Consider the following 23,709-nt stretch of genomic DNA (forward strand, 5'->3'; position numbering starts at 1 on the left):
CTGAAATCATCCAGGGTGGCACATTAAAGTCACTGGCTCTACAGAGACGTTTCCAACACGGTCTTTGTAGCAGCAGTCACGTGTCGGTGGCAGCAGAGATAACTGAATGGCTGATGGGTTGCTTCACTCTGTGCCTTGTCTTCTGTTAGAGCACAGATGATTTTATCACAAGCAGGGCCGAGGTTCATGTGTTTTCAGTGGCAGTAGATTCAAGTTAATGTTTGAAACTAGACGCCATATGTTTTCACATCACATCCCATGATAAAAAACACAGATTATTACCTGAGTGGAAATGCTTTAATGTTTTCTTTTTTTATTATATGACTCAAAATTATGAGCATGTGTTTTAAGCGTAAGTCATTATGTATTCAACACTGTAGCTCAAAAACAAGAGTGGGGAAAATATTCTGGCTGCTTATATAAAACATTACATAAAACAATACATCTATTCCCCTCCTGGAACAGTGATATAACCGGGGATGGAGACAAATAATTAAAGTCCCGACAGTAAACCAGACACGAAATACACGAAATGAGGATTTCACTTCGTCCTCAAGGCATCTCAGTGTGATATCACGTGTGAAAACTTGTTACAAACATCATTATTGCAGTGCAGTTTGGTGAAACACGGCACCCTGCTATTCACTGCTGACGGTGAAAGGTTATACAATATTATTGCGTTATATAAGTGAGCCATATAGCGGACCAATAGGAATCATCCACAGGCGTCACGTGACTGCATGCGCCTGCTTCGGTAAATTATCTCTGAAATCCAAGTAGCAACGGCTAGCTGGTGAAGCTAGCTGGCTAGCAACCAGGATGGAGTATCCCGAAGACACATATTTTTGCCTTTATCGGCGTTTTCACGGTTATAAAAGGAAGAAATGACGTCCGTGAGTCCCTGTGAGTTCGGTCAAATTAACGACTTTTGGGATATCAGCTTGGAAAGAGATCGTTTGTTCAGTTTTACTACCGTCGAGGGGACAATCGGTGTAAGCTAACCCGCTGTGGCTCATGCTCCCGGGGCTCTTATATAAAAACAAGTGACGCTGAGCAACACCCGGACTGCTGCGCTTCATTGAAGCAAAGGAACACTACCCCGTGTTTTCGTAACAAACCTCATATTTTTTCCACTCTTTGTTTACCGTAAAGTATTTTAAAACCTCAACTGTTTACTGTCGATGTAGTGCAAAGTATCTTAACGGCAAGCTAGCGCGATAGAGAAATGGAAATGAAGCGTATTATTGCTCCTCGCTAACGGATGAGCCAGGATTTGACCCACCGGCTTGCGACCAAACAATCTCAAAATATTGAAGAATCGTGTTTCAGTGTTGCCGTCAGTGTTAAAAGCCACAGAACACAAGAATACAAGTTTTCATTTGTCGCCGAGTAACATTAGACCGCCTACTTTATGTAAAGGGGAGGTGAAAGAGAGCTGATGAGTGGAGAGCTTGGTAAATAACACAACCCGCTGCTCCGTGAAGGGGAAGCCGGTACATGAGTGCTGTTGGCAAGGAAACTGCATCCTCTACTGGCTTTGGTGATGGAGAACCCATAGTCAGCTCTTTGTGGGACCGTGACATGGACCAACGGTGTTAGACAGACGTCCTATTTTATTTTATGTGAGTTCGTATTACTCGGAATGAGGCCTAACCTACTTCCAGTAGCCAGCAACAGCGGTAAGAGTCGGGATCAGTCGGGTCTTTCGTTCGAGAGCAAAACATTTAATGTGAGTTAGCCTTATGTCGGGATATGATTTCTAAGCAGCGTGAGGAGTTTGGTCTGCTTTTGCCAGACTCTCAGTGAACTTTGTCACCGTCAATATATCGGGAGTTTACTCCGCTGCTGAAGATGGAGACGGGGATCCAGCCTCACCAGGGCGAGCTGTTCGTCCATCCGCTCTCCAACCCCGGAGCTGCGGGGATATGCCCCGAAATGCTGGAGGTGGCAGAAGAGGCCAACCGGGCTGGAGACTTTAACCTGGCTGTGGAGATCTACAGCTCCCAGCTCGCCGACCTCCAGCAGCCGGACCGGGGCCTGTGCCTGCGTAAAGCCGACTCTCTGGCCCGAGCCGGCCGCATATCCGAGGCGCTCGACTCGTACTGCACGTCGGCCAGCCTGGGCAAGCTGCGGCCGGACGAGCTTCGCCTCCTGGTGGAAACCATCGCTCGTACCCTTCGCGAGAAAGAGCTGAACATCGCGGGGACAAACGGGCATGTTAAAAACGGCACGCACAGTAACGGGGAAGATGGGTTTGACACAGATGGAGAGACTGTGGAGGACGAGGCCCTGGACTTGTTTTCCTGCCTCCTCTGCAGGTGCCTGCTCCATGAACCCACGACTCTGGAGTGCGGCCACACTTTCTGCAAACGCTGCATGGAGGACGACTCTGTGAAAGACTGTAGACACTGCAAGCATAAGCTGAACAAAAAAGATGGACAGGTGCTGCCCATCGGCCTGAGACTAAATGTTGTTCTCAGCGGCCTGCTGGATAAATGGTTCGCGACTGAAAGCAAAGCCAGGAAACACTGGATAGAGGGAGAGGTGTTGTGGAAAAAACAGAACCACAAGGATGCTTTGGAGAAGTACAACATGGCAGTAGAGCTAGGTAAGAGAGCACTGCATCCCTAGATACAACTAGAAATGTGTTGTTTCTTTTTTCCAACCATATCATATGTGTTTTATGCCACTGAAAACTGAAGCGTTTTGTCCAGGTGACCTACTTTTCTCTGTCTCACGTCCCGGTGTCACCCATAGGGGGCGCCCCTCTCACCTGTCTAAACCCTACTGAGGTCAGACGTTACATGACACTCCATCCTTCATTATGTAAGCAGCACAATTATTTATTATGTACCCTATTTTCCTATGATGGCTTAAGTCACACATATCCATACCCTATTTTCTACCTAGTTTTTACATCCAGCAGCTACAGGGATGGGATGTGTGTTAGTTTTATTTAGATTTTTTTTTAGAGATTTCAGGCTTTCTGGACATATCAGCCCGCCCTGAATTATCCCAGACTTTGAGTTATTCATTTATATAATGCTTACATATAGCATTAACACACTCCTCATTTGTGATGGGTTGGGTTGGATTGACCCCCCCTCCTCCTCCTCCCCTCCCCCCTCCTCCTCCTCCTCAGCCCCTCCCCCTTCCTCTCGTCAGTGTTTCATAAGCTGGCGGTTTATGATAGGTTGGGTAACCATACATTGAGGCCATAGAGGCTGTGCTGTTTAAGGGAGTGATATAATTGCTGCAATGCTGCTTTAACTTCAAACCTACTTACCTTAGCACTTAGAAAGAGGAATACTTTACAAATAGTTCTTATTACATAGCTATGGTAATAAAGAAGTAGCCTATTTTATTTCTAAGCTGCCGTTTTCCCGAAACTATCGGCCAAGACCCAAAATGTTCCGATGGCTTGTCACATGGAGAATACCCGTGTGTTTCATTAATCCTGGGTCAGGGGCCGGGCGACACTCAATTTGCTCAGTTTGAATCCTCAGAGAAAGTTGAGCAACCTTCACACCTTCGGCCTACATATCAGAATCAAAATATCAAGCTGTTTTCTCTGGTCCTTTTGCAGCTCGGTAGGTAAAGCAAGGCACTAACACTGCCAGGGTTGGGGGTTCTGTTCCCACCAGGGCCTCCCAGACTGAAAACGCTCCCGTTAGTGTAAGATGCTTTGGATAAAAGTGTCAGCCAATTGGGAAAAAAAACACATCAGATTCTCTGAGTGTACAAACGGGCTCTTTTCAGACGTTTCTCTGCCGACTCATCTGCAGATCAATATTGATTCACGCCTTCTGTCTGGTGAAGGAATCGGGCCGGCGAGTGGACAGAGTGCCTTCGCAGCTCTGTCGCTGCCAGCCAGTGTTTTCCCAACAAACCCAGCAGGAGGCCTGCTGGCATCCGTGACGCAGACCAGTACAGAGCGTTAGGGGGCGGTGATGTCAGCAGCGATGCAGCCGTTACCCAACCTGTGCTGCTTGGCCTCTTTTCACTTATCAGTGTCATGTGGCTTGTGCACTGTATGTACACCGTGAAAATGATATACTGTATGTGTGTGTGTGTTTTTTTGTCAGTCAGAGAGAGAGATGTATCTGTGAATAAGAGTATGTTTTACTTGGCTGCACAGCACAAGCCACAATAAGCTGGTTATGTTTTCATTTTAGTTTATTTACAGTGATAACACGTAGAAATGAAATGATAACAGTGATAAAATAATAAAAAACACACAAAGAGAAACAAATGGCTTATCTGTGCAAGGCAGATAAAACAAATCCTGCGGGGCTGATAAGGACGTCTCACCTCGAGGAAAAACAAAACAAAATGATAAATGACAAGCAAAGGCAAAGCTGAATTGGATGAAAGAATCTGAATGAGAATGTAACATAACATGATGGAAAACACTACACTAAGATGCATTATTTTGCTACGCATTTACATTATGTAAGCCATAAGCGGGATAATGTACAGCGAGTGGGTCATTATTGCGAAATAAATTTATTACACGGCTACTTACTAAAGAAATCAATAATTTGACACAAAATATTGATTTGAAAATGATTTTATTGATTTAAAAAATGATTTTATTGCTTCCGCTACAAAAAATAGTCTGTTAGATTCTACGGTTGGAACTGCGTCCATAGCAACGTAAACTCTGTAGCCTTCTTAAGATTAGCCTACTTAGCGTTATAATTCACGTTAAACTGAACATTTCCATTGATGGTGAAGTGAGACAAGGTGAATGGGACTTCTTTGGGAATATTGATGTTGACGTTTTTGTCCTCATTCATCTCTACGTTTCCTTCTTGCCGGGGCTTTGCAGTTGACACACCTGGAAACACAATTGTTACTAATGTTACAACTGGTAACAATATTACTATTATCACTACCGCTTATCGCTTAAATTAGTATGTAGCGATAGGCAGCTAGGAGAGGCGCTCACCAGATCTGCTGCCGTTACCTGGTTTAGAGGACAGGATCTTGCTCCACTTGTCCCTATCTGTAATGGTTGGAGCCCAGTAGCTCCTCAGGGTGCCCTCACATCTGTGCCCAGTCACAGACATTATCTCCCTACTCTCAAGACCAGCCTGAGAGAGGAGTTGGACAGCTGTGCTCCTCAAGCTGTGATTGGTGTACCTCCTTGAAAGCCCGGCTGCCTGGCTGATTTGGGGTAACATTTGCCCCATGGGCTCACGAGAGTACCACACTGCTTGTCTGTTCAGTAGCTGCTGGTCTTTTTTTAGCAGGTGAAGGTAGAAAGCTTTAACGTCAGGAGGGCAAAGGGATAAATACTTTTTAAAACTGGCAACGGGGCAGTTTGGATTGTCAGGCTCAGCGAAGATGCACCCCCTGTAATTTTCTTTACATGGATCTTTGGCATCTTTGTGGTTCTTGGTCTCAGCGTTGAGAGAAATGTACTCATTGCCATTCTCATCCTGTTTCAAAATAAAAGAGCCTCTTGTTAAGTCTCGATTGCCCTCTCTGCCTCGTCTTGCCAGATGCAGCTGTACCTCGAACCACACTTTTCGGACCAGTCCGCTCGCTTTGTTCAGAGACGGCACCTCTGAACACCTGAGGAGCCGCAAATCTGTAGCTGAGATGGGGGGGTGGTGCTGGCTGACGTCTTTCCCGTTTTTGCGAAGGTTTTTAATTACAGATTTAAATATCCCGTTTCTGGATTTGAAGGTAGCGATGTGCGATTAAATGTGCGATATCCACTTGTGCTGCCTGATGATGCTTTTCTCAAGCTTCCAGCTTTTTCTTTCAGTCTGCTTCTTTTTAATTTCCTGCATATGTTTTCTATTGTGAGAAGCCATTAGGATTTAGGTCAGCCCCTTCTCATTTGTACCGCATCCAGCTTAAAGAACTGGATCTTCTGTTCTGTCACAGCCGGCCCCAGAATCAGAATGAGTAGAACCGACGCCTCCAACAGACCGGCTATTCAGGAGCATCAATTTGAATGAGAATACCTGGCCTGGTTTATTCTGATCCAGTACACCAGCCGGGACGTCCTGTCCAACTGTAGCTGGAAGGAGACAGTCTAGAAACCCGAGACGGGCCTGAACAATACTCTGAACCTTTGTACGTTAAAGGAGAACAACAGTGTAATTTTACCTTTTTTCCTATTGGAATTAACGCCCATGAAAAGTCTAAACCCAATGTTAACCCGCTGTTATCAAAAATCCATTAAAAACTGCTCAGAGACACACTGCTGCCTTGACTCACGCAGTACATCATGTTGTTGTGTATTGCAAGGTGTCCTAACATGTCTTTATCACGCAGCTCATTATCATGTTAAATGGGGATCGTTTTTTTACTTTTTCCATTTCTGTGCACTCATAAACTTCTGGCGGCAGCGAAGAGACAAAACGAAACTCGCGGCAGAGTGGGAGACAAATACGCACCATGATCTCTTCACGTTAAATACTGGCAGAATGGAATTACTTTTGCTATGACTGTGGCTTTATAAAGTCGGGTTAAGAGAAAATACAATAAACGTGTTATTTAAGATAATGGATTAGGTTAGTCGAGGCAGCAGTTTGTCTCTGAGCTGTTTTTAATGTATTTTTGAAAACAATGGGAGCCTGTAATTTCCAACCTGCAGCAGAACAGACAGTAGGAGCTTCTGACTGTGGAAATACATCAGTGGGTTCAGACTTTTCATGGGCGTTAATGGCGATATGATAAAACTAAAATTACACCAGTGTTACCCTTTAAGTTTCCCTCGATATCGTAGAATTGTTGACATACTAAACACAATTGCTTCCTCGTCTACATGACTTTGAAAGAGGTTTTTTACATCCTTTAAAGTCCCATTTTTATTTTATTTATAAGTTCTGCCCACACAGTCTGCCCAAACTTTTACAAATTGAATCAGCTGTAAGGTTCGCACCTGTCGACATTTCCTCTCTCTGGACAATAAGATGAATCAGAGAGAAAATGCTCCAATCACAACAACACCCGCCTCGTCAACAGCGATGCTATCGCTGTAGGAAACATCACACAAAGTCCCCAGACTGTTTGGATCAAAGAGACAAAGAGTCTGGTTAGGACCAGGCCAAGCTGATCCTGCTTTCTATTCAGAATCTACATTCAGAGTCAGACAGGGTTCTGGGGCCAAATTAAAGAATAAAATTATAACTTCTGATGTGATCGTATCTCAAAAGTCAAACATGAAAAATGGTCAATGTGTCACTCTATTCTGACCAACTGTCTATTGTGACCAACATCTTGTTCAAGTGTAGTGCTCTGCTGCTGCTACGGACTTTTGAACTGGTAAATTGTGTATTTGTGCTGTTCTGGTATTGCCTGTCAAACGTTAGGCTATATTGTTTTGATGAGTTAACATAGCTAGCTAGCTAATTAAGTAGCATTAATTAAAAACAAACTGGGAAAAAACTAAATAAAATGACATCAGAGCTTCCCATCGACCCCAATGAAAGATGTTCTTCAAGCTTTGTTTTTGAGACGTTTATTCCTGTAATCATAAAAGTTATAGAGAAGCTTTGAATGGCTGTTATCCTCCATTTTTTCCATCTCTGTAGGAAATAAATGGACTTCCAGTGACTTATTGATCTTGTTGTGTGAAAGTGGAGTGACGGGCTCAAGTCTGAGCTTCAGTCAAATTGATGCGCATGTGAAGCGAAGTTGGAAAAAATTCTACAATTCTACAGTTTTCACCCATGATCACCACTGCGACATTTATCCACAATAGGCGATTTGTTGCTGTGGTGACAGATTTGTTTACAGCTGTGAAGTTGACCACCTAGCTAACATTTTTAGGAAGTGAGACATTATCAACATTTTGCCGTTAAGCTGTAGAGTTCACATCATACTGGAAGAAGCAGGAAACGGGAATGACATCTCGTTACTACAACTTTATTTAACATCCAAAATCATTTTTATCTACGAATTTCACATCAACCATAAACGAACTGCAGCAGATATTGCTCACTTTTCCTAAGTAGAATTTATTATATTCTGAATATTAGTAATAACTTTGATTATTATTGTCTGGACCTCTGTTATCATCCTGTCCAGCGTCAGCCGCTGACCCAGTTGTGTAAAGCACAAGGGAGGAAAGGTTCGTTCATTCTGCACCTGTGTTACCCAGAGAGGTTGGGCTGTGTGGACGTCCCGCGGGAAAGAGGCCCAAGATAGTCATTAATCATCAACATCGTCCTTAGTCGTTCCTTCTCATCCACCCACAGATTATTCCCTTTGGGGCTGATTAGAGAGCCTCGGCACTAAAGAGTGGGAAAAACACAAAGATGTTGATCGATGGACAGCTAATTGAGTTGTCCCACTCAACGTGAGAACATGGGGCATGAAAATTCCCATATTTACTTAGTCACGTATTTTTCTTATTATTTTTACGGCATGCACTTCAGCCCAACCCACAAATTCCTCAGGTTTTCTTTCAGATCACCACAGTCAAAGTCTGTATGTTGACTTGATGTATAATTAGTTCAAGAATTCTTCTTCTTAGATTTTCCTCCAAGAAATATAGTTCAAGGAATCTGCATGAAATCCTACATTTTGTTTTTCTCCCTGAGAGTCAAAGCCTCAGCTTTCACTGATCTTTAACCGTATAGAGGGTTCAGCGTAAAGTCAGGCCAACGGCAAAGCTTTAAGTTGAGGGTTAATGATTTAACCAGTGAGTGAAGCTGTTATTGAAGGTTGATGAAAATCAATAGCTCAGTAGTATTCTAGATAGTAGTAGTATGCTAGATTCTTATTATCTGCTTATTTTGACTTAAAACTGCCATGCATTTTGAAATTCCTGTTTTTACGGCTTTTATTTCTTACTATTTCCGTATTTAATTACATTTAGTATAGCATCACACAAAGCTTTCTGGACCAGAGTACTTTGTGTTTGTTTGCTCTTCCTATGGCTTGGCCCCAAACTGTGCACATTTCAGCTCGCTGGTCTGCAGTTACTCAATAACCATATTTTTCTTTTGCATCAGAGCGTCAGGAGTGGCCACCTTCTCTGATTTTGGCCCAATCATTGCTGGTGTAGGCTACACCTCTCTCTAAATCAGTAGGAGGCTTGTTTGATATCACACGCGTAACTTTGTCATAAATCATCAGTAGCACCATATTGCGGGTGTTTGATCGTAGCACAATATTTTGGATTTGTGGATAAATATTTTCCAATGGTCCTGCTGTCGGTGTTGACGCTGCGTTCTCAGCTGACTCAGCTCAGGCCGGGCCGCTGCTCTGCCTTCTGTTCCTTCTGTGGGAAGATGGCAGATCCAACCTTTGAAAAAAGGTTTCTTAAGAAACTCGCTTAACGGGTCCAGGATCCGAAAATCCCACCCGCCAAGCGCGCCAAATGCCGGTAAAATCTGTCTTTGGCTGACAAATCACTAAAGGTTGCCGCCACATTGGCCGGGAACTTTTTAAGACGATAACATGTGAAAGACTCGCTTAAATACAGTCTTTGGTCTTTGCCTGTTCTCAAACTTTGTCCCTGCTGGCCACCGTATACACTCTGACTGTTAGCCAATCAAATCAAAGCAAAACAATGTCTCTGTATCAAACAGACTCCTGATTGGTAATTGGGAATTGGATTGGTAGCATCTAAACTTCTGCAAACTTTTCCACCTGTTTCTCTGCTGCCGGTTGTCATTTTGAATGCTGTTGCACTTCATGATGAATCACAAACTCGATCCATTGTATAAGCAACTTTTAAATGACCTGATTCTACACATGAATGAGCATTGAAAAGGGGTTGGGTAACATATTTGTATGTAAAATGTATATGAATTGTTTGAACTGGTAAAAATACTCTTAACAGGCATTTATTTTTATTGTTTTGTTTACCAGCCCTTGGCAGGTGAGCAGAAAGTTAATTTTAGACACTGGGGTTAAATAGAAAAGACAAACTTAGCAGCCAGCGTCAGAATTTTAAAGCATTTCCCACTCTAACTTGATTAATGTCCCTGTTGTGAAACACAAACGGCTATAGAGTTTCCTTAGTGTTGTGGTGTAATGTTCTGCATCACGTGTTGACAAACTCAGGTGCTTTGTCAGTGATTCGTTGACTCTACAATACCACGATACCAAAATGTTGCCATCGGGGCCCATACCGGCCCAGTTTTGGCTCTGAAACGACACCGCAGCCAAAAAAAACCACTGGGACTCCATGCAACACGACCTCGCTGTTATGATCCGACGCCTCTGACTTGGCCCATGTACAACATCGAGCGCTACAAGTACACAGAACACACAATTAAGTTAGTCATCCATAATGTGCTGGACAGTGTGTCTTTTGTTAGATAGTAGCTTACAGAGGTGGAAAGTAACTAAGTACATTTACTCAAGTACTGGACTTAAGTACAATTTTGAGGTACTGGCTCTTTAGTATTTCCATTCTGTGAGACTTTCTACTTTTCCTCCACTACATTTCAGAGGGAAATCTTGTACTTTTTCCTCCACTACACTTATCTGCTGGCTGGAGTTACTAGTTACTTTGCAGAATAAGGTTTTACATGCAAAACATACGGTAAGTTCATAAAATATGTTGCATTGTTAGAGTTTAAACTCCCAACAGTATATGGAGCAGTTAGACCGACAACATTAAAATACTTCTTACAGGTTAATGCTTCAATAATTTAACTCTCTGAAAGAATGAGGACTTTTACTTTTCATACTTCAGTCATTTTACTGCTAATACTTTTATACTTTTACTGAACTAAAGTGGAAAAATATTTTTCCATTATGGCATTGCTACTTTGTGTAAGTTAAGTAGGATTTGAGGACTTTTTCCACCACTGGTAGCTAATGCAGTTTACCATGGTTTGATGGAGCCTGATCATGTGAATGGCTCCAGGCTAGTCTAGATATTACAGTAGTAAAGTACAGTTATCAAACTATTTTATTTTAAGACACAAGTGAAAGCTCTGTTTATGTACTTGTCCTTAACTTGTGCCTTTAGGCTATTAGATGTTAACATCTGAAAGCTGTTTTGTGAACATGATGTTATCTTATTGTACAGCACTTTGTGGTCTTTTAAGAAATGTGCTGTAAAAATAAGTTGCATTGTAGGTTATTTATATTATGATTCTGCTTATTTTAATAACACGTGCCGCATTCCTGAGGAAAGCGCTTCTTATTCAGTTTCCATGCCCAGATTGTCCCCACATACTCCCGGGCTTGAACCGCCTGTTGGCTTGTTTGTGTTAGGATGTGACTGTTTTGCTACAGAATTCCCTTTACAGAAGAGACGTTTTATAACAAGTTAGCTGTCGGTTCATTTAGATCTGTTCAGTTCCCCCATGCAAAGACAAAAATGAGATGTCACCATCAACATTTGAATAAAACGACATTTAGTCTTACAAAATGATCAACAGCACAAAATTAAAACAGATTGTTACTTTTTAATCTATAGTAAGTAATTAAAATCCTTGGTTGACAAAATGCTCACTTCCCAGTCTGGATCCTCGAAGTCCTAAAAGAATGATGAAATTCAGGGGAGGAAACTGATCAAAATTCATTTCTACCTATCTATCTAGTATGAGAAGAATAAAACGCTTCACTAACCTGGGCATGTAACACACGTTATAAAATGTTTGATTATGTGACCAGTGCTTCCAAATACAGGCCAAGCTGTTACACTGCAGTGACTATTGTATATAGAAACCTATATACAGTTTATCCGTTGGATAATGTGACTGGTGTTGGAGTTATTCCCTCGACGTAACAGTTATGTAGCACGTTTACATATGAAGTAGGTCTCATGCCACGTGTTAGGCTGCTGGCCTACTTCTGCTAGACCTAGAAAACCCCGCTCTTCCCCTAGAGCCATATCCACTGACCTGATGGAGTGTGTGTGTGTGTGTGTGTGTGTTTCTCCCTGCGGTCCACAGCGCCCTCTACAGGCCGGCTGCTGAGCCAGCGGGCGGAGTTGCACATGGAGATGAGGAGCTTCAGCCAGGCTGTGCAGGACGCCAGCAGCCTCTGCAGGGTCAAACCTCTCTGGCCAAAGGTGAGAGACAGACTGGAACCAGTCAGGAGGGCAAGATCAAATATATACCCACAGTGCCTTGCAAAAGTAATCATCCCCCTTGACTTCTTGCACATTTTGTTGTGCTAGGAGGTTATTTCAAAATACATTTATTCAGGATTTTTTGTCTGAGTTCTATGCAACTTCAAAAACTGGACTGGAAAACAGCCCAAATGAAGCAAAGGGGGTGAATATGCGTGCAAAAGAAAATGTCTGTTATTTTAATTTTTATGCTTTAACTTAAATTTCAACACATTTGTTTTCAGTTTTGATTGAATCCTTTATTTAAACAGATAAGTCCCATTGAGACTGAGACCTGTGTACATACAGTACATAAATATTCAAAAAAAAGAATTGCAGAGCACAAAACAAATTCAAAACAAATTATTTACAATTACAAGACATTCCACATGCAAACATATTAAGAAAGCCTATTAAGAAAAGTTTTCACTTTGATGGAACAGATTGCTTTGCATAGAAGAAGACAAAAAAATCCTGAATAAATGTACAAAATGTTCAAAAAGTCAAGGGGAGGTGAATACTTTTGCAAAGCGCTGTATGTCTGGGCAAAGGTGAGATGTAGAAATGCATCCTAAAATCTAAGAAGATGCTGTATTACGGTATTAACAGTATGCCAGAATTCATAGCATGACATGCTGTGATGCTGGTATTTGCCGCTCTCCTGCCCCTACCTGTGTTATTATCTCAGTTTTAATATGTGCTCCTGATCTACTTGATTTGTGATTTGGGTCCCAGCAGCCTGCAGTGTTTCATGTTTTTTGTTTTTCTCTCCTCCTCTGTGTGTCCAGGCTCACTACCTGAAAGCCACGGCGCTGAGTAAAGCGGGACGCAACGATGAGGCCTTGCAGGAATACTTCCTGTGTGTGGCGCTCAAGCCTGACTGGACCAAAGTCAAGCTGGAGGCTCAGAAGGTAAGAGGAACTTATTTAAAAAAAAAAACCCACTTATTAGGCATTTTGGCAGGTGAAAAACTTCCAAACTGAAGTCCCTGATCCATCCTGCCTTTCAGTCCCCAGGCCGCCTCCCCAGCAGCCTCTAGTGGTTACAGTGAATTACTGCAAGGGCTGAAAGAACAGATTATAAAAGAGGACAGACAGTACATTACATCCTATATTATATCCTGAAGAAGGCACCAGCAGAAATGTTCCTTCTGCATTTATAAAAATAAAAAAAAAGAGCATAATGAGTTTGGAAAACCCTCTTCTTTTTGAGTCCGAACCATCTGTTTTCTACTGAAGATATTTTATTGTTTTTACACAACAAACAAAGCAAGGGTGAACGCGGTGATTTCTTCTACACTGTACAGTTAATTGCAGCAGTGGTTGAAAGAAAAGATTACAAAAAAGACGATACATTACATCCTAGATTATATCCTTCACCCTATGCAAGCACAAGCAGCATTTCAGTCATATCTATTATGTGTAAATGGTCATTCACTGTTTAGAGGCCGCCCAGTTATTTCTTAAGCTTGTCTGACTGTAAAAATAAGTCATAAAAGACATCCATTCTTTCTTACACTTCTTCCTGATTTTTGTTTTAAATGTTGGTTATGTCTGGTTGCCGTTGTACAGTCAGTCCAAATCATTTGGAGTGTGACTGTTATACATGAGCTGAAAGTACAGGCTCTATAAATGTACCAACACTTGAACATGCAGTTCCTAGGCGATGAGTTTTTATCTCAAGGAATCAGATGCTAATGAAGAGTAATTGCTCCAAAGCCGTTCAGCTGTGGTAGACATGCGACTCCTTTATTACACCTATATTTAGAATGTATTATTATAAGATAGTCGGCCTCGGAGGGACAGTGGGTTTCTTGGAAATGAGCTTATTTACCACACAAGCACTTTGTGTTCGCTGTCAGCCAAATGCCACATGTCACATTTGCTGTCGGTGCTGCGTTTGTCCGCTCCACCAGCCGCTAATGCAAGTAACCAGCCTTCATTTGGAGATTATTTTCTGTCCTGGATATCAAATTGGTGGCTCAAACAGTTAAGGCCACAGTGTACTTGCTGCGAAAACAAATTTTGGCTGGTTCATACGAACAAAAGGACACACTTTCGGGAAAAAACAAAGCAGCACATTGTGCTTCGGACTTGCTGGCCGAACTACTTGAGTTCTTCACACACCAGGCGCCAGGATGTAGTAATCGTCTGCAGTTGGTCTAAAATGTCACATGACTGGTTGCCTTGTGGAAAAGTGTCTCCATTTTCTTTTCTGGTTCATTGCCTTTGTTTCCATCTCCTGCTAACATTTTGTGGTCGACTCTTCAAAATGAACAGTTTGCTTTATTAGAGGAAATCTGCACCTTTATAACGGATCAAACGCTTTCTAAACCCTCAGGTTCCCTCAGCCGCCTTTTGTCGCTCTTACATCACAGTCTTTGTTGTTGTTCTGGAGTTTTTGTCTTCATGTGTCCCCACTGCTGCGGAGTATAAATAAACTAACAATACAAAGCCTCTGCTATAGTCTACACAAATTTGTATGCAGTGATGTGTTTGACTTAGCATACAGTCGCCCTTTAAAGCAGCTGGTGAATTTTTGAAACCCTGAGCCAGCCGACTATATCACGACATACAGCTACGTCAGCAGGCGAGTGTATAGTGTATATAGCGCTCACAGTGTGTTGATCCCTCTCCAGGCTAGATCAGACAGGATTAGTTATGATGCTAAATCTCCAGTCAGCCCCCCCCCTCTCTTCCCCAGCCGTTAGCTAGCTGATGACGCACTGCTGTCCCGTCTCAGATGCCCCGTCCCACAGGAAGTCAGCAGCCTAGAGGAGCCAGCATTACACGCACTGATAACTGTTACAGAAGGCCGGCCCGCTGCAGGGCACGCTCTGTCCCAGGAGCATCCCCCTCATCCCTGTAATCACAGAATTATAATATACTGAAAGGGAATAGCAGTCCTCTTCGGGGCACAGTGCTGAAGTTTCAAGTTTCAAGTGAAGGCTCTCCTCTGGTGTTTGTGATGAAAGTGTTTGCTCCCACACACAAAACCAGCAAACTTAACTTTATGGCTCATCTGCCAAGGACTGGTACACAAAAACAAGGTCACCTGCCTAGATAATTTTTCCAGGAATATGTCACGTGTTATTTCAGGATCGGGTGCCATGTGAAGCCTTCGGTCTCTGTCTTGGTTTTCTCTTTTCGTTGGCCTCACACCTGCTTTGTGTCGCCACATGGGAATAATAACGTTAGGTTTCTACTAACATGAGGCTACTTAACTGTTCAGACAGTGGAGAAACAGAAGTTAAGACGCTAAGGCTTTGTGTAGAGCAGCGTAACGGGCGGCCAATCAGCAGCCTGTTTGACACAGAGCCATTGATTTGCTTTGATTTGATTGGTGCACAGTCAGAGAAAATATACAGTAGTCAGCAGGGTGAAAGAGTGAGAACGGGCAAAGACTGAAGACTGGATATAACTGAGGCTTTCACATGTTATCATCTCTAAAATCTATTGTCCATTGTGGTGGTGACCCTTATTGATTTATCTATCAAAGACACAAACAAAAGAAAAGTGTGAGTCTGATGAAAGGTTTTGATTCAGGGACCAAAGATTACCTGCAGCTCTAAAACTCCTTGTTCACAAATCCAGTTTGGACCAAACTCTCTCTGAAGAAATTAACTGCAGCCTCTGAGATTTGGAAATTGTAGAAGTTCATATTGCGATTTAGATTTTTGTTTTTTTCGATTAATTGTTCAGCTCTAGGTTCAGCTTTCAGTTTAGCTGCTTACTGTCCCTCAGTTAAGTGTAAGCTAAGTGTAAAGCAGTGACTCATGGTTGTGTTGTGTGTGTGTTGTGTCCCAGGTGCTGAGCGAGCTGTTCTCCTCGGTGTTTGAGAGGGAGGACCTGCCGACGCCGCTGCACCCCCTGCAGGGCGGAGCGGCCACCCGCCTCATCAAACCCACCGCCCTGCTCAGCTCCCTCAGGCCGCTCACACAGAGACCTGGCTGCTCCGCACAGGTTAATACACACAAAAACACACACACACACACCGTGCACTGGGGGCAACAGAAAAACTGTATTTTAACGAACATCAAAGCTGCACTAGGGAACTTCACATGTTGGCAGCAGCAAGAGGAAACTGTTTGAAAACTGTTCAGACTTCTTGGACAGCAGCTCATGCTTAATTTGGGCAAATAGAGCGGACCTGAAGCCTCTCAGTGGGACTCTTCTCTGCTGCAGCCCCAGTTTGTGATTTATGTTTACATGCTGGTGTATTTTTACATACAAATTACACTTACCTAGTGCAGCTTTTATGTGAGCAAATGCATATCAAATTAATTGTTTGTATCCCTGCTCCCAACGCATGCACACACACTGGTTTCTAATTGTAAATGCAGTTTTATTTCCCATAATTAATAAAAGCTGAATAAGGCAACAAAGACATTACATTTCTTTGAGAATGCCCAGTCTTCATCAAGACGTTGTGGCAACATACAAAAACTGCAGTAAAATAATTCTGTTCCCCACATCAAGGCTAATAATCATGATCACAGAGTCAGAGTGATCAGGATAATCGCTGCAGGATAATCGCCCCCCCTCCTCCCCCTCCCTGTCCAGGACTCAGAGTTCAGTGTGACTAAGAACCCGCCGGTCGACTCGTCCGACTCGTCCTCCAGACTCGCTCCTCTGTCTCCTGACCCGGCGGTGGGGGAGGGCGGCAGCAGTAAGAGCCTGGCCGGCGTCCTGGCAGCGCTGCCGGCGCCCCCCGGTGGCCTCAAGAGGAAGCACAGCAGGGACGGGTTCAGCCCCCCCTCCAAACTTCCCAGACCAGGTGGGAAGACTTTCATTCCAAAATAACATTAAAGATAGATAAATCTTTATTGTCCACAACATTACATGCAATGGAAATTTGTCTTTGGCACTCCAGCAACAAAAATCCAGCACACCAGACGTTATATAGACTTTATATACACATATATTACACACATAAGAGATAAAAGATAAAATTCAGGTAAGTAATTAATTAATTCAAATTCAAGATAAATAGATAAGTAAAATAAAAAATAGAAAATAGGAATGCAGCTTATACAGAGCATTGATTAAAAGAGTTAAAATTTAATTTAGCTAATTTACATTATTCACTGCCTTCAATGTCAAATATTTATGTAAAATATTTGACTTTGTACTTAAAAATAGACTGATAAAATGCTGGTTTAGCTTATAGAAACTATAAGGAGAGTTTTAAACAACACAAATAAAAATTCAAGTTTGACATCAAGTCAAATGCGTCTCAAATGAAGAGCTACTAGTCTGCATCCACTTTAACTCAGGCAGCAACATGAATATAACTATCTATTAGAGGAATTCTCCTTTTGTGGAAAATAAAACATCACTGATGACAGATGAGTCGCAGTTATCGCAGTTGTCACGGTGATACAATGTTTTGATGTTGTGATGCGTTGTGCAGACGAGGCGAGCTGCTCCCGGAAGGCTGCGGTGTGCGGAGGGAGGACGGTTCCCACTCAGCTGCTGGACAGTGGAGACATGGAGTGTTCCCTCTGCATGAGGTGACGGCATGCACACACACACACACACACACACACACACACACACACACACACACACACACACAAACACCAAATGCATGTATACGCACCATACGCACATACAGTTATGACCAACGGTATTTGTTGGATTAAGTTTATCCCTCATTCAGGGTTCCCACAGGCCTGGAAAATCCTTGAAAGAATGGATTAGAGGAAAAATGAGTCCTTAAAAGTTTCTGAAAATGGATGGATGGCCCTTTAAAAAGTTCTTGATTCTATTAAAAATGCAAATTCATCAATATTCCTCAGCTCTCTGGACTTCCTCCTCCTGACCTCCGTGCTAGGATCAGCATCCTGAGGAAAACTGTGATGGAGTTTTGTTTAAAATGAAGGATTTCACCAGGATTTCTTGACTTGACAACATCAGGAGTAAAACATGAGGCCTCTATGATGTCTAATTTTGACCGATGTCATGTCTTACCCCAAAACATGGCCATTACATCCTTGAATTGAACAACCCCTCCCCCCTCCCCCCCAAAACCTAGAAAGTCATTGAAAAGTCCTCAAATTAGGTGTCCAAGTGAGTGTGGGAACCCTGCACATATAACTTCGTATCTTGTACTCAAATTTGAATACAACTTTTTGCCGATCATTTCCAGGGCCTCAAACTGTAGTGTGTGTGTATCATGTTAATGTGAGCCAGCCAGTGTCAGGCGGTCCAGTGTGTTAATGTTAACCTCTGTGTGTTTGTTTGTTTTTTTTGGCGGTCGTCCCCCAGACTTTTCTACGAGCCGGTGGCCACGCCCTGCGGACACACCTTCTGCCTCAAATGTCTGGAGCGCTGCCTGGACCACAACCCCAACTGCCCCCTCTGCAAGGAGAATCTCTCTGAGGTACACACACACACACACACACACACACACACACACACACACACACACACACACACAGGCCTGCAGCATTGAATACACACAATCAGACACAGACATACTCGCACATATAGAGATACGCATACACACAAACGAACAAATCAAAATCAAAAATGCTGAGGGAGTAACATTGTTAGGGGCTTGAACATTAAGCAGCGGGGTTGATGGGAAATGTGGTCTTAATATGGAGAAACACTAGAACTAACATTACTACTGGAGTGAGATACAGGAGACCAATTATCTAATACCCTACAGTACAGTTATAGTTACAGCCTAGTTGTGTGTAACTGGTGTGTGTGTGTGTGTGTGTGTGTGTGTTGTCATTGCAGTACTTGGCCACCAGGGGCTTCAACAAGACCCTGCTGATGGAAGAAGTGCTGCAGCGTTACCTTGGAGACGAGCTGGCCGAGAGGAAGAAGATCCATGAGGAAGAGATGAAGGAGCTGTCCAAGTCAGTTCATTATTATTACTTCATTAAGAAGGAAATCCTTAAATCCAGCGTCCAGATGAATACACACACACACACACACACGCAGCGTCTCTCTGACCTCCTCGCTGTTCCTCTGCTGCAGCTTGAACCAGGAAGTGCCGATCTTCATCTGCACCATGGCCTTCCCCACCATCCCCTGCCCGCTGCACGTCTTCGAGCCGCGCTACCGCCTCATGATCCGCCGCTCCATGGAGACCGGCACCAAGCAGTTCGGCATGTGCATCGCCGACGAGCTCAAAGGCTTCGCCGACTACGGCTGCATGCTGGAGGTGAGCGCGTGTCGCTGTGTTAACTCTTACCCCGTAACCCCCGCTGTGCACGGTCAAATAAAGCAGAGAGTCCGTGAATATAAATACGAGCTGAATCGTCTTCCAGGTGCGCGACGTGAAGTTCTTCCCTGACGGTCGCTCGGTGGTCGACACCATCGGCGTGTCGCGCTTCAAGGTGCTGAACCACGGCCAGAGAGACGGATACAACACCGCCAAGATAGAGTACCTGGAGGACCGGAAGGTGTGTGTGTGTGTGCTTCTGTGTGTGTTTTTCTGTGTGTTTCTGTGTGTGTTGGAGGATGTGGAGAATTTCATGTCAAGGTGCTGTCAAGCAGCTGTCACTCAAAATAGCATTCAGGTTATTAGCATTCAGTGACTGTGACAGCTCTGCAATAAAAACAGTGGAAAATCTGGAATTTATTCTACTGTGCTGCAGGCGTGAGAGGCAGTTTTATTGGATGGGGGGAGCGGTGGGAGGGGCGGGACTGTTAAAAAATTGGTACAGCATGATCACTATAATGGGATTTTGATATGAAAATACAAAAAAGTAAAAAAAAAATGTTTTGGGCATTTATTGTTAAATAGGTGTATAATTATGGCATGTAAAATTAGCTAACAAAGTGCTTTCCATTAAGTGCTGTCTCATTAAAATAAAAAAAAAGAAAGCCCTAGGAAAGTGCTAGAAGACAGCAACAAGAGAGCGGATGTGTGTGTGTCCCGCCAGGTGGAGGGGGAGGAGCTGGCGGAGCTGCTGAAGCTGCACGACTCTGTGTACGACCAGGCCAACAACTGGTTCACCTCCCTGAAAGACAACATGAAGAGCCAGATCCTGAGCCACTTCGGACACCTTCCCAGCAAAGACCCCGACCCGCAGGTAGGACGGAGAGACGGGGAAACCCTTTCAGCACACACTGTCGCTGCAGATTTAAGGAGAAAAAACAAGTTACCAGCTCACGAATTTGTGATTTTCCTGAATGATTTTCCTCACAAATGGAGGAAAATGCTGACTATGCAAATTTGCAACTAAGATGTGAAAATTAATTTAAATCCAGTTATGGTTAAACAACTTTTACTTCCTTTTATTAATTAGATAATAAAGAGTAGACATGATTTTTATGATTTTTTATAATGCACAGGTACCAGTGGTTCTCAACGTGGGGTCCGGGGACCACCAGGGGTCCTTGGGGGGGGGTTCCAGGGGGTCCCCAGCAAATTGATGAATTGTTAAACTTCAGCATTATTTCATTTACAAGAAGTTAACACAATTAGAGAATGTAGAAGAAAGACTGTTCATAGTTTCTCTGTTATCTCTCTACCTACAATACAGAGAGTCATGGAATTCTGGACAAAATCATATCTGACAATAAATATACTGTCAGATTTGGGTCCGAGAGACAAAATCTCATCAAATGGGGGTCTGTGTCTCTAATGTGGACTAAATTAGGGTCCTTGCTTTGAAAAAGGTTGAGAATCACTGGTTTAGACTAGAGCTGCAACGATTAATCGATTACTTGTCAACTATTAAATTAATCGCCAACTATTTTGATAATCGATTAATCGGATTGAGTAATTTTTAAAGAAAAATAAGTCAAAATTCTCTGATTCCAGCTTCTTAAATGTGAATATTTCCTGGTTTCTTTACTCCTCTATGACAGTAAACTGAATATCTTTGGGTTGTGGACAAAACGAGACATTTGAGGACGTCATCTTGGGCTTTGGGAAACACTGATCGACATTTTTCACCATTTTCTGACATTTTATAGACCAAACAACTAATCGATTCATTGAGAAAATAATCGACAGATTAATCGACAATGAAAATAATCGCTAGTTGCAGCCCTAGTTTAGACGAATGAAATGTCTTGAATTTGCCTCTCGTTGCCCGTGGCTCTTTAACGATAGCGCTGTGGTTTCACAAAAAAATAAATAAAAGAAACTTCACTCATTCAGTGTTTGTGTGTGTTCTCTCCTGCAGGCCAGTCCCAGCGGCCCGGCCTGGAGCTGGTGGCTGCTCGCCGTCCTGCCGCTGGAAAACCGAGCCCAGCTCACCATCCTGTCCATGACCTCCCTGAAGGACCGGCTCATCGCCATCCGCAGGGTCCTGATCTTTGTCACGCGCAAGAGGCCGCGGTGATCGCCCAGCCGCTGGGAGGGGGGATGGGGAGGGGGGGGGGGGGGGGGGGTGAAGCAGTTAATTCACAGAGTCACAAACTCATTCTTCCGTCATTCAGCAGCAGCTCGGCCGAGAGCTTTGCCTTTTTGAAAACACATCCCAGTTTCTAAGCTGTAGAAATATTCAGACGGGACCTGAAGTGCTGGCATGGGGACGTTTCCGGTTTCTGTGTTGTCTGTCTGTCCGTTGGTCTAGCCGCCCGCCCGTCCATGTCCTTTCACTGGAGTAGTTTAAGCTACGATACATTTCTCCGAACCGAGTGACCTCTCGCCTCTGGTTCTCTACTGAGGGCCGAGGTAAAGCAGTCAGGCCTAGCCGTTACATTTTCATCTAGGTCAGATTTGAGTCGTTCATCTGAGTCCAATGAAGCATGTTGTGAAGGAACAAAAAACTGTGAACCGACAGCAGCGAGAGCAGGACAGAATCAAATCTTAAAGGAGTGAAGTTCTCTTACATAAACAAAGCAGTATTTCCAATGAGCTGAAAGGAAGTGGGCCCGCAAGAGAGCCTTGTGGCACGCCACATCCACAACAATGTGACAGAACCGTTGTCACATCGCACACTTCAAGAATCAAAACACTCACCTACCAAAATATGAAGCAAAAAAAAAACAAGAACACTATGTATGACTGAGAAACACACAAGACTGAATGTATTGGTTTGGCTGTAGTATGTGGATGTTTTTTTTTGTTGTACTACTGTTACAAAATCCGTTTTACAAGGTGTACAGAAGGTCGGATTCCTGAATGTGCGCCAGCAAACAGCTGCTTCTCTCTCAATCTACCTGACTGAGCCAAAACGCCAGAGCTTTCTATCTATCGTCTCACCCAGCGGTGGGTGTCACGTACCTCAGTTTGTCCTGTAGAAAGCGACGGTCGCCATGAGAGCATTGGCATTAAGTTGGGATGGTGGTTATACCCTCACTAACACACTATAGTCTAAAATCAACTGCGACAAAAGTCTAAAATCAACTGAAAAGTCTAAAATCAATTGAAACAAAACACTACATGCTCCACTTGATTTGAGGGGAGATTTAAATTTCAAATGTGTCACGGTATCTCAAGACAAATTTGTAGTTGCGTTTAGGAATATACATATATATTTTAAAAATGCATCCTCCCAGATGAATTTGATCTGGATCTGTCTGTCCTATTGTAGCAACTCTCTGGGAAAGATAGCGACTTAGGTTTAGGGTTGATTGTGTTTTTTTTATTTTGTTTTTGGGGTTTTCTTTCTCTCTGCTATGCCCTTAAGTGTATGTGTATGGTGAAATCTCAACTTGGGTGATTTATCTGTATATCAATGTAACTCGGAGGCCTTTTTAATGTTTTATTTAATGACCGTTTCACCCTCTTGTCTTTCTCTCTGTGTATCTCTGTCCTCCATGTTTGTAACTCCACTGCAGTCACTTGCTCTCCGTACAGACTGGGGATTACAGGGATTATTTCCCTTGTATATTTGTAAAGGGAGATCTTCTACCTATTTTTTATCGCAAATAAAAAAAACAAAACACGTTCAGTCCTGGCTTCACAAGTTGTGTGTTTGTTCATGATATAAAAAGATACCGGTATCGACTTTTGTATTGATTTAGTAACACAGATAAGAACGGCGATGACGCGGCAAAAAGGCCACGCCTGCAAAGTGCGGTACAAGTGCGAAACCCTATTCAGTTTCTATGAGCAAAACAGTAAATAGACATTTTCTGTGGTTGTTTTTTCTAATAATTGATGCAGTGTTTCCCCTAGAAATTTATTGGTGGTACGCACCGGAAAAACCCTAAACAGACGAGGCGCGCGGGATGACATATTGGCGGTCGGCTTCGGTCAGATGGCGGTCTGCTCGGTATATTCAAGACTTAAACAAAGTGATCACAAGGAGAGGATGACTTAATAAGCTGCATTTATTGCATAAAAAGCTGTGTAACCTATGGCCTTGGCAAACATTAACATTATGTCTTCCATCTTCTTAATTTCTCCCTTTCTTCACAAACTCCCTCATATCAAAGCTGTCACGTTTATTTGTTTGTCTTCTCAGCAAGAGTCGTGACTTGTGATCAGGCAATAATTAGGAAAGCCTAGGGGACCTAGATCTCTCTCTCTCTCTCTCTCTCTAAATAATGGCAGGCCTAAATAAATTAAATAAACAAACCTAAACATGTATCCTTGTTTACTTTTGTGGTAATTCAATAACAGACGCAATTTTCAAAAGGCAAGTGATAATTCAAAACCAGAGAGACCATCATCCTACAATGTGTTGCATTTAAAACTTGCATCATTGCAGATGGATTCATCAACAACAACAGTGAAGACCCTGGTAA

The 23,709-nt window shown here is 43.1% G+C and overlaps 1 protein-coding gene across 1 annotated transcript; it reads left to right on the top strand.

Annotated features, from left to right (window-relative positions):
- Positions 1-803: 803 nt before the first annotated feature.
- Positions 804-22,910, top strand: lonrf2 (LON peptidase N-terminal domain and ring finger 2). The gene is made up of 12 exons (XM_078286005.1): positions 804-2,608; positions 11,883-12,001; positions 12,829-12,951; positions 15,847-16,002; positions 16,603-16,816; positions 17,453-17,552; positions 18,310-18,424; positions 18,790-18,911; positions 19,033-19,219; positions 19,326-19,460; positions 19,944-20,093; positions 21,195-22,910. The coding sequence occupies exons 1-12, from the start codon at positions 1,852-1,854 to the stop codon at positions 21,351-21,353; spliced, it is 2,337 nt and encodes a 778-aa protein (XP_078142131.1). The 5' UTR covers positions 804-1,851; the 3' UTR covers positions 21,354-22,910.
- Positions 22,911-23,709: the final 799 nt, after the last annotated feature.

This window comes from Centroberyx gerrardi, chromosome 10 (genome assembly GCF_048128805.1).
Source record: "Centroberyx gerrardi isolate f3 chromosome 10, fCenGer3.hap1.cur.20231027, whole genome shotgun sequence".
Lineage (NCBI taxonomy): Eukaryota > Metazoa > Chordata > Actinopteri > Beryciformes > Berycidae > Centroberyx > Centroberyx gerrardi.